Below are 11,627 nucleotides of genomic sequence, written 5' to 3'. Positions count from 1 at the left end.
TTTTTTAAACGAAAAAAGGTTTTGTGATGCTAAAAAATATGGATGTAATCATAGTAGTATCGACTAGATACGCTCCTGTACTTGGTATCATTACAGTGGATGTCAGGTGTAGATCCACCCATGGCATTTGTTTACATTGTGACGGTGGTGAGCTATTGTATCCTCCTATGCTGTGTAGTGAAGCATGTATAGCTATTCCTTGTCCTGCAGTGATAATAATACTTGCAAGAAACTTACTTTATTCGTCGCCATGGAGACCAGGATTAGTGATTTAGAAGTAGCTAAAACACTGTGGATGGATGTTAGCCATGTGTTAAAGCAGCTCTTCCTGAGGGTGTTTCAGTGTTATAACTTCACCTTTATCTTTACTTTTTACACCAAAATGCGTCCATTCTCCCTTTTCTGTCTACACACTGTGTCTGCTTGTAAGTACTCTGTGTGTGTGCGCTGCCCAACATGCTCCTCTGCTCCTAAAGGCAGCAATGGACCGGTACTTTCCAAACAGAGTAGAGTATAGAATATGATGAATTAGTAGGGCGGTACTATACTAGTAGCGGTATAGCGTACAACCCTAGCAGGTATATAAAGTGCAGGCCACACCACTAAGGTGGTGTCATTGAGATGTTAGATGTGTTGTACAGTAGTAGCGAGACATAAGTAGAGTAAAAGTGAGTTTACCTCCATCCTGGCCTTGTAGAAGTGAACATCATTCAGCTTCTCCTTACATCGACTCAGCTCTGTCTCCAGTCGCTCCACCCGGGCACCTTTCTCCCGCAAAGAGTCCACTTCGTCCCGATAAAGCCGCACTGAGCGAGCCTCGCAGGACAGTGACTGGTTCTAAGTCACACACACACACATGATGTCATCGTCATGGCAACTGTTGTATTGATCCCAGGTAAGAATATATTCAGCCTTCAACAAAGTGCATGCAGCATATTTCACATCATGTTGTCTCGTCACATCTTCTAGACTAACTACACTCTTTTCCTACACTTTCAACCCGAAGGCTTCAAAACCATGTTCTACTTTATGGATTCTTCTATCCCCACAGACATCATGTCAATGTTTAAACGAGCAAACACACTGAATATGTGTCTTATTGTTTGTGCTACAGCACCATCTTTATATTGTTTGTGCTACAGCACCATCTTTATATTGTTTGTGCTACAGCACCATCTTTATATTGTTTGTGCTACAACACCATCTTTATATTGTTTGTGCTACAGCACCATCTTTATATTGTTTGTGCTACAACACCATCTTTATATTGTTTGTGCTACAACACCATCTTTATATTGTTTGTGCTACAACAGCATCTTTATATTGTTTGTGCTACAGCACCATCTTTATATTGTTTGTGCTACAGCACCATCTTTATATTGTTTGTGCTACAGCACCATCTTTATATTGTTTGTGCTACAACACCATCTTTATATTGTTTGTGCTACAACACCATCTTTATATTGTTTGTGCTACAGCACCATCTTTATATTGTTTGTGCTACAGCACCATCTTTATATTGTTTGTGCTACAACACCATCTTTATATTGTTTGTGCTACAACACCATCTTTATATTGTTTGTGCTACAGCACCATCTTTATATTGTTTGTGCTACAACACCATCTTTATATTGTTTGTGCTACAACACCATCTTTATATTGTTTGTGCTACAGCACCATCTTTATATTGTTTGTGCTACAGCACCATCTTTATATTGTTTGTGCTACAGCACCATCTTTATATTGTTTGTGCTACAGCACCATCTTTATATTGTTTGTGCTACAGCACCATCTTTTGGACAAGTGTGCTCACTGCAGGTGCTACATTGCCCTTCTACAGTGCGCTCTTCCAGCCTTCCATAGCGTTTCTACTCGTATGGATTCTCCATTCTTCACTCTAAGTAAGTTTTACAATATAACTACAACAATTCATAGCCATGTGTGATGTCTGTAGGAGTGTTTCCATGCATATTTGTGCGTGCTATCGTAATATAATCAAGTTAGCTTTGTTAGCTAATACGCTAAGATGTTTACGAGTGTCTGTGTTAGTATTATTAACTTACATTCTTTTTGTATTCTTTCACTTTCACAAATTCCTTAGTAAATTCAGCAAAACGTCAGCATGGAGTTATTGAGTCTGTTTAGCTGATTGGAGAGCTAGCTTGCGCAGCTAGTGGGTCCATGACCATGACTTCTGTTTTGTTTGATCATCCGTTTTACTGCCGTTACAGACACCGTTTTTAAACAATTAAGGTATGTAAATAAACAAGTACAGAATCTTTCTCTGTAAATAACAAATGTGTGGCTTGTAGTCTGGTTTGGCTAATATATGGGAAAAAAATCCCCTAAGATTTTGGGTTCCCTTTAAGTGTACATATTTATATTTCAATCTTTTTACCCCCAAAAAACATCCAAAAACCTCAATTTTTGTCCCAATGCACCTACATGGGAAAGTCTTGTTAAATGTTGTCTGCTGTCAATATGGAGAGTGTGTAATATGGAGAGTGTCTAATATGGAGAGTGTCTAATATGGAGTGTCTAATATGGAGAGTCTCTAATATGGAGAGTGTCTAATATGGAGAGTGTGTAATATGGAGAGTCTCTAATATGGAGAGTGTTTAATATGGAGAGTGTGTAATATGGAGAGTGTGTAATATGGAGAGTGTGTAATATGGAGAGTGTGTAATATGGAGAGTGTGTAATATGGAGAGTGTGTAATATGGAGAGTGTCTAATATGGAGAGTGTCTAATATGGAGAGTGTTTAATATGGAGAGTGTCTAATATGGAGAGTGTCTAATATGGAGAGTGTGTAATATGGAGAGTGTCTAATATGGAGAGTGTCTAATATGGAGAGTGTGTAATATGGAGAGTGTCTAATATGGAGAGTGTCTAATATGGAGTGTGTGTAATATGGAGAGTGTGTAATATGGAGAGTGTGTAATATGGAGTGTGTAATATGGAGTGTGTAGTATGGAGAGTGTGTAACATGGAGAGTGTCTAATATGGAGAGTGTGTAATATGGAGAGTGTGTAATATGGAGAGTGTGTAATATGGAGAGTGTCTAATATGGAGAGTGTCTAATATGGAGAGTGTGTAATATGGAGAGTGTGTAATATGAAGAGTGTGTAATATGGAGAGTGTCTAATATGGAGAGTGTGTGATATGGAGAGTGTGTAATATGGAGAGTGTCTAATATGGAGAGTGTGTAATATGGAGAGTGTGTAATATGGAGAGTGTGTAATATGGAGAGTGTGTAATATGGAGAGTGTGTAATATGGAGAGTGTTTAATATGGAGAGTGTTTAATATGGAGAGTGTGTAATATGGAGAGTGTGTAATATGGAGAGTGTCTAATATGGAGAGTGTGTAATATGGAGAGTGTGTAATATGGAGAGTGTGTAATATGGAGAGTGTGTAATATGGCGAGTGTAATATGGAGAGTGTGTAATATGGAGAGTGTGTAATATGGAGAGTGTGTAATATGGAGAGTGTCTAATATGGAGAGTGTGTAATATGGAGAGTGTGTAATATGGAGAGTGTGTAATATGGAGAGTGTGTAATATGGCGAGTGTAATATGGAGAGTGTGTAATATGGAGAGTGTGTAATATGGAGAGAGTGTAATATGGAGAGAGTGTAATATGGAGAGTGTGTAATATGGAGAGTGTGTAATATGGAGAGTGTCTAATATGGAGAGTGTGTAATATGGAGAGTGTGTAATATGGAGAGTGTCTAATATGAAGAGTGTGTAATATGGAGAGTGTGTAATATGGAGAGTGTGTAATATTGAGAGTGTGTAATATGGAGAGTGTGTAATATGGAGAGTGTGTAATATGGAGAGTGTGTAATATGGAGAGTGTGTAATATGGGGAGTGTCTAATATGGAGAGTGTGTAATATGGAGAGTGTAATATGGAGAGTGTGTAATATGGAGAGTGTGTAATATGGAGAGTGTGTAATATGGAGAGTGTAATATGGAGAGTGTGTAATATGGAGAGTGTGTAATATGGAGAGTGTGTAATATGGAGAGTGTGTAATATGGAGAGTGTAATATGGAGAGTGTCTAATATGGAGAGTGTCTAATATGGAGAGTGTAATATGGAGAGTGTAATATGGAGAGAGTGTAATATGGAGAGTGTCTAATATGGAGAGTGTCTAATATGGAGAGTGTGTAATATGGAGAGTGTGTAATATGGAGAGTGTAATATGGAGAGTGTGTAATATGGAGAGTGTGTAATATGGAGAGTGTAATATGGAGAGTGTAATATGGAGAGTGTGTAATATGGAGTGTGTAATATGGAGAGTGTCTAATATGGAGAGTGTAATATGGAGAGTGTCTAATATGGAGAGTGTGTAATATGGAGAGTGTGTAATATGGAGAGTGTGTAATATGGAGAGTGTAATATGGAGAGTGTGTAATATGGAGAGTGTGTAATATGGAGAGTGTGTAATATGGAGAGTGTGTAATATGGAGAGTGTAATATGGAGAGTGTCTAATATGGAGAGTGTCTAATATGGAGAGTGTGTAATATGGAGAGTGTAATATGGAGAGTGTGTAATATGGAGAGTGTGTAATATGGAGAGTGTGTAATATGGAGAGTGTAATATGGAGAGTGTGTAATATGGAGAGTGTGTAATATGGAGAGTGTGTAATATGGAGAGTGTGTAATATGGAGAGTGTAATATGGAGAGTGTCTAATATGGAGAGTGTCTAATATGGAGAGTGTGTAATATGGAGAGTGTAATATGGAGAGTGTGTAATATGGAGAGTGTCTAATATGGAGAGTGTCTAATATGGAGAGTGTGTAATATGGAGAGTGTAATATGGAGAGTGTGTAATATGGAGAGTGTGTAATATGAAGAGTGTGTAATATGGAGAGTGTGTAATATGGAGAGTGTCTAATATGGAGAGTGTGTAATATGGAGAGTGTGTAATATGGAGAGTGTGTAATATGGAGAGTGTGTAATATGGAGAGTGTGTAATATGGAGAGTGTGTAATATGGAGAGTGTGTAATATGGAGAGTGTGTAATATGGAGAGTGTAATATGGAGAGTGTAATATGGAGAGTGTGTAATATGGAGAGTGTCTAATATGGAGAGTGTCTAATATGGAGAGTGTGTAATATGGAGAGTGTAATATGGAGAGTGTGTAATATGGAGAGTGTGTAATATGGAGAGTGTGTAATATGGAGAGTGTAATATGGAGAGTGTAATATGGAGAGTGTGTAATATGGAGAGTGTCTAATATGGAGAGTGTCTAATATGGAGAGTGTGTAATATGGAGAGTGTAATATGGAGAGTGTGTAATATGGAGAGTGTGTAATATGAAGAGTGTGTAATATGGAGAGTGTGTAATATGGAGAGTGTCTAATATGGAGAGTGTGTAATATGGAGAGTGTGTAATATGGAGAGTGTCTAATATGGAGAGTGTCTAATATGGAGAGTGTGTAATATGGAGAGTGTGTAATATGGAGAGTGTGTAATATGGAGAGTGTGTAATATGGAGAGTGTGTAATATGGAGAGTGTGTAATATGGAGAGTGTGTAATATGGAGAGTGTGTAATATGGAGAGTGTGTAATATGGAGAGTGTCTAATATGGAGAGTGTCTAATATGGAGAGTGTGTAATATGGAGAGTGTGTAATATGGAGAGTGTGTAATATGGAGAGTGTGTAATATGGAGAGTGTGTAATATGGAGAGTGTGTAATATGGAGAGTGTGTAATATGGAGTGTGTGTACCGGTAATATGGAGAGTGTAATATGAAGAGTGTGTAATAAGGAGAGTGTGTAATATGGAGAGTGTGTAATATGGAGAGTGTGTAATATGGAGAGTGTGTAATATGGAGAGTGTGTAATATGGAGAGTGTGTAATATGGAGAGTGTAATATGGAGAGTGTGTAATATGGAGAGTGTGTAATATGGAGAGTGTGTAATATGGAGAGTGTGTAATATGGAGAGTGTGTAATATGGAGAGTGTGTAATATGGAGTGTGTGTACCGGTAATATGGAGAGTGTCTAATATGGAGAGTGTGTAATATGGAGAGTGTGTAATATGGAGTGTGTGTAATATGGAGAGTGTGTAATATGGAGAGTGTGTAATATGGAGTGTGTGTACCGGTAATATGGAGAGTGTCTAATATGGAGAGTGTGTAATATGGAGAGTGTGTAATATGGAGTGTGTGTAATATGGAGAGTGTGTAATATGGAGAGTGTGTAATATGGAGAGTGTGTAATATGGAGAGTGTGTAATATGGAGAGTGTGTAATATGGAGAGTGTGTAATATGGAGTGTGTGTACCGGTAATATGGAGAGTGTCTAATATGGAGAGTGTGTAATATGGAGAGTGTGTAATATGGAGAGTGTGTAATATGGAGAGTGTGTAATATGGAGAGTGTGTAATATGGAGTGTGTGTAATATGGAGTGTGTGTGTGCACAGCTAGTTGAAAGCATGTGATTGATGTTCAACAATCATGTAGATGTAAGATGATGACAAAGTGTTGTGATGTCCACCTCTTGTTTAAGTCTTTGGAGCTCCTGATGTTGACGCTCCACCTCATGTCTGGAATCCATTAAGTGCTCCGTCTTCTCCTCCCTGCAGACAGGAAGTTGCTGATGCGTGGTCACCTTGAAAGAAGTCTAGACTCACAGTTCTTGTCTGGATCTGCGAAGTTTGGCCTTGGTGTCAGCCAACTCCACGGACACATGCTGCTTCTCTTCTTTGCTCAAGGATGCTCCTCCATTCTTCACCAGCACGTCTGCTCTCTCCAAGTAGTCTCTCTCACTGCTCAGCTCCACTAGCAACTAGGACACACCATACACACCTTGTAACATCAAACATCAACTGTTCAAGGGACAACACAAAGCTTATATCATCAAACATAAACTGTTCAAGGGACAATACAAAGCTTGTATCATCAAACATCAACTGTTCAAGGGACAATACAAAGCTTGTATCATCAAACATAAACTGTTCAAGGGACAATACAAAGCTTGTATCATCAAACATAAACTGTTCAAGGGACAATACAAAGCTTATATCATCAAACATAAACTGTTCAAGGGACAATACAAAGCTTGTATCATCAAACATAAACTGCTCAAGGGACAATACAAAGCTTGTATCATCAAACATAAACTGTTCAAGGGACAATACAAAGCTTGTATCATCAAACATAAACTGTTCAAGGGACAATACAAAGCTTGTATCATCAAACATAAACTGTTCAAGGGACAACACAAAGCTTATATCATCAAACATAAACTGTTCAAGGGACAATACAAAGCTTGTATCATCAAACATAAACTGTTCAAGGGACAATACACACCTTGTATCATCAAACATAAACTGTTCAAGGGACAATACAAAGCTTATATCATCAAACATCAACTGTTCAAGGGACAATACACACCTTGGATCATCAAACATCAACTGTTCAAGGGACAACACAAAGCTTATATCATCAAACATAAACTGTTCAAGGGACAATACAAAGCTTGTATCATCAAACATAAACTGTTCAAGGGACAATACACACCTTGTATCATCAAACATAAACTGTTCAAGGGACAATACAAAGCTTGTATCATCAAACATAAACTGCTCAAGGGACAATACAAAGCTTGTATCATCAAACATAAACTGTTCAAGGGACAATACAAAGCTTGTATCATCAAACATAAACTGTTCAAGGGACAATACAAAGCTTATATCATCAAACATAAACTGTTCAAGGGACAATACAAAGCTTGTATCATCAAACATAAACTGTTCAAGGGACAATACAAAGCTTGTATCATCAAACATAAACTGCTCAAGGGACAATACAAAGCTTGTATCATCAAACATAAACTGTTCAAGGGACAATACAAAGCTTGTATCATCAAACATAAACTGTTCAAGGGACAATACAAAGCTTGTATCATCAAACATAAACTGTTCAAGGGACAACACAAAGCTTATATCATCAAACATAAACTGTTCAAGGGACAATACAAAGCTTGTATCATCAAACATAAACTGTTCAAGGGACAATACACACCTTGTATCATCAAACATAAACTGTTCAAGGGACAATACAAAGCTTATATCATCAAACATCAACTGTTCAAGGGACAATACACACCTTGGATCATCAAACATCAACTGTTCAAGGGACAACACAAAGCTTATATCATCAAACATAAACTGTTCAAGGGACAATACAAAGCTTGTATCATCAAACATAAACTGTTCAAGGGACAATACACACCTTGTATCATCAAACATAAACTGTTCAAGGGACAATACAAAGCTTGTATCATCAAACATAAACTGCTCAAGGGACAATACAAAGCTTGTATCATCAAACATAAACTGTTCAAGGGACAATACAAAGCTTGTATCATCAAACATAAACTGTTCAAGGGACAATACAAAGCTTGTATCATCAAACATAAACTGTTCAAGGGACAACACAAAGCTTATATCATCAAACATAAACTGTTCAAGGGACAATACAAAGCTTGTATCATCAAACATAAACTGTTCAAGGGACAATACACACCTTGTATCATCAAACATAAACTGTTCAAGGGACAATACAAAGCTTATATCATCAAACATAAACTGTTCAAGAGACAATACAAAGCTTATATCATCAAACATAAACTGTTCAAGGGACAATACAAAGCTTGTATCATCAAACATAAACTGTTCAAGAGACAATACAAAGCTTATATCATCAAACATAAACTGTTCAAGGGACAATACAAAGCTTGTATCATCAAACAAACTGTTCAAGGGACAATACAAAGCTTATATCATCAAACATAAACTGTTCAAGGGACAATACAAAGCTTGTATCATCAAACAAACTGTTCAAGGGACAATACAAAGCTTATATCATCAAACATAAACTGTTCAAGGGACAATACAAAGCTTGTATCATCAAACAAACTGTTCAAGGGACAATACAAAGCTTATATCATCAAACATAAACTGTTCAAGGGACAATACAAAGCTTGTATCATCAAACATAAACTGTTCAAGGGACAATACAAAGCTTGTATCATCAAACATAAACTGTTCAAGGGACAACACAAAGCTTATATCATCAAACATAAACTGTTCAAGGGACAATACAAAGCTTGTATCATCAAACATAAACTGTTCAAGGGACAATACACACCTTGTATCATCAAACATAAACTGTTCAAGGGACAATACAAAGCTTATATCATCAAACATAAACTGTTCAAGAGACAATACAAAGCTTATATCATCAAACATAAACTGTTCAAGGGACAATACAAAGCTTGTATCATCAAACATAAACTGTTCAAGAGACAATACAAAGCTTATATCATCAAACATAAACTGTTCAAGGGACAATACAAAGCTTGTATCATCAAACAAACTGTTCAAGGGACAATACAAAGCTTATATCATCAAACATAAACTGTTCAAGGGACAATACAAAGCTTGTATCATCAAACAAACTGTTCAAGGGACAATACAAAGCTTATATCATCAAACATAAACTGTTCAAGGGACAATACAAAGCTTGTATCATCAAACAAACTGTTCAAGGGACAATACAAAGCTTATATCATCAAACATAAACTGTTCAAGGGACAATACAAAGCTTATATCATCAAACAAACTGTTCAAGGGACAATACAAAGCTTGTATCATAAACTGTTCAAGCTTGTATCATCAAACATAAACAAAGGTTTTACTTTGCATAAACCTGAAGGAGACAAGGACAGCTTTATTTTGGTGACTACTTCTTCCACCGTCAAAACATTCCTCTTAATTAGGACAAAAAACAAAGTTGTTGCTGGAAAAATTCTTGGTTTTCCCAAAATTCCAGGAATTCCGTGATACCATTTGTCATTTCAACATGTTACTACTTCAACATTTCTCCACCGTTTTGAAAAAATGTCAACACCAACCATTTCCACTTATTCAGACCATTCAAGTTTTTGACCATTTTCAAAATAAATTCCTGCTTTTCCCAATTTTTCTAAAATTCCCATTGAAATGAATGGAACATTTTTTAAAGTTCCACAACTCCCACATTTTCCATCTGATTTCAACTGTTCCAACTTCAAAATATTCATTGTGTGCTTTACTTTACAATTCTAAAAAGAATTCCCAGATTTCCCATAATTCCTTTTTTTTTTTTTCATTTTCCCCATTCAAAATTAATGGGACATTTTTCCAAGTTGCACAATTCCCACATTCTTCAACCCATTGAAAGCATTCCAACATCAACACATTCCACTCATCCTGGACATTCTAACTAACATTTTTCTACATTCGACAAATTTCCAGGAACTGCCGTTTTTGGTAACCTATTTCCAGCATTAAGTTCGACAACTCCTTTTACATTTTTCAGCCTATTTCAGCCGTTCCCCCGTCAAAACATTCCTCTCAGTCAGGACAAAAACCAAGTTGGTTAAAAAACTGTTACTAATTCAACATTTCTTGACCAATTTACAAACCCCGTTTCCATATGAGTTGGGAAATTGTGTTAGATGTAAATATAAACGGAATACAATGATTTGCAAATCCTTTTCAAGCCATATTCAAGACAAGATATTTGATGCTCAAACTCATAAACTTTATTTTTTTTTTTTACAAATAATAATTCACTTAGAATTTCATGGCTGCAACACGTGCCAAAGTAGTTGGGAAAGGGCATGTTCACCACTGTGTTACATGGCCTTTCCTTTTAACAACACTCAATAAACGATTGGGAACTGAGGAAACTAATTGTTGAAGCTTTGAAAGTGGAATTCTTTCCCATTCTTGTTTTATGTAGAGCTTCAGTCGTTCAACAGTCCGGGGTCTCCGCTGTCGTATTTTACGCTTCATAATGCGCCACACATTTTCGATGGGAGACAGGTCTGGACTGCAGGCGGGCCAGCAAAGTACCCGCACTTTTTTTACGAAGCTGTAACACGTGCTGAATGTGACTTACAGTCTGGATGGTTCGCTTCCCCTTTGGTCCGGATGACACGATGTGGAATATTTCCAAAAACAATTTGAAATGTGGACTCGTCAGACCACAGAACACTTTTCCACTTTGCATGAGTCCATCTTAGATGATCTCGGGCCCAGAGAAGCCGTCTGCGTTTCTGGGTGTTGTTGATAAATGGCTTTGGCTTTGCATAGTAGAGCTTTAACTTGCACTTACAGATGTAGCGACCAACTGTATTTAGTGACAGTGATTTTCTGAAGTGTTCCTGAGCCCATGTGGTGATATCCTTTAGAGATTGATGTCGCTTTTTGATACAGTGCCGTCTGAGGGATGGAAGGTCACGGTCATTCAATGTTGGTTTCCGGCCATGCCGCTTACGTGGAGTGATTTCTCCACATTCTCTGAACCTTTTGATGATATTATGGAGCGTAGATGTTGAAATCCCTACATTTCTTGCAATTGCACTTTGAGAAACGTTGTTCTTAAACTGTTTGACTATTTGCTCACGCAGTTGTGGACAAAGGGGTGTACCTCGCCCCATCCTTTCTTGTGAAAGACTGAGCATTTGTTGGGAAGCTGTTTTTATACCCAATCATGGCACCCACCTGTTCCCAATTAGCCTGCACACCTGTGGGATGTTCCAAATAAGTGTTTGATGAGCATTT

General features: G+C 37.4%; 1 protein-coding gene across 3 annotated transcripts in view; it reads right to left on the bottom strand.

Moving 5' to 3' along the window:
• Positions 1-11,627, bottom strand: part of ccdc88c (coiled-coil domain containing 88C) — a 107,053-nt gene that overhangs the window by 52,654 nt on the left and 42,772 nt on the right. For all 3 annotated transcript variants that reach the window (XM_061986844.2, XM_061986846.2, XM_061986847.2), the window contains exons 8-10: positions 6,645-6,799; positions 6,509-6,590; positions 679-837 (exon numbers count right to left, since the gene is read on the bottom strand). In XM_061986844.2, coding sequence (XP_061842828.1) covers positions 679-837; positions 6,509-6,590; positions 6,645-6,799 — 396 coding nt within the window. The remainder of the gene's footprint in view (positions 1-678; positions 838-6,508; positions 6,591-6,644; positions 6,800-11,627) is intronic.

The sequence above is a fragment of the Nerophis lumbriciformis genome, linkage group LG26 (assembly GCF_033978685.3).
Source record: "Nerophis lumbriciformis linkage group LG26, RoL_Nlum_v2.1, whole genome shotgun sequence".
Lineage (NCBI taxonomy): Eukaryota > Metazoa > Chordata > Actinopteri > Syngnathiformes > Syngnathidae > Nerophis > Nerophis lumbriciformis.
The sequence above is the reverse complement of the archived record's forward strand: the minus strand, read 5'-3'. Positions and strand labels throughout refer to the sequence as shown.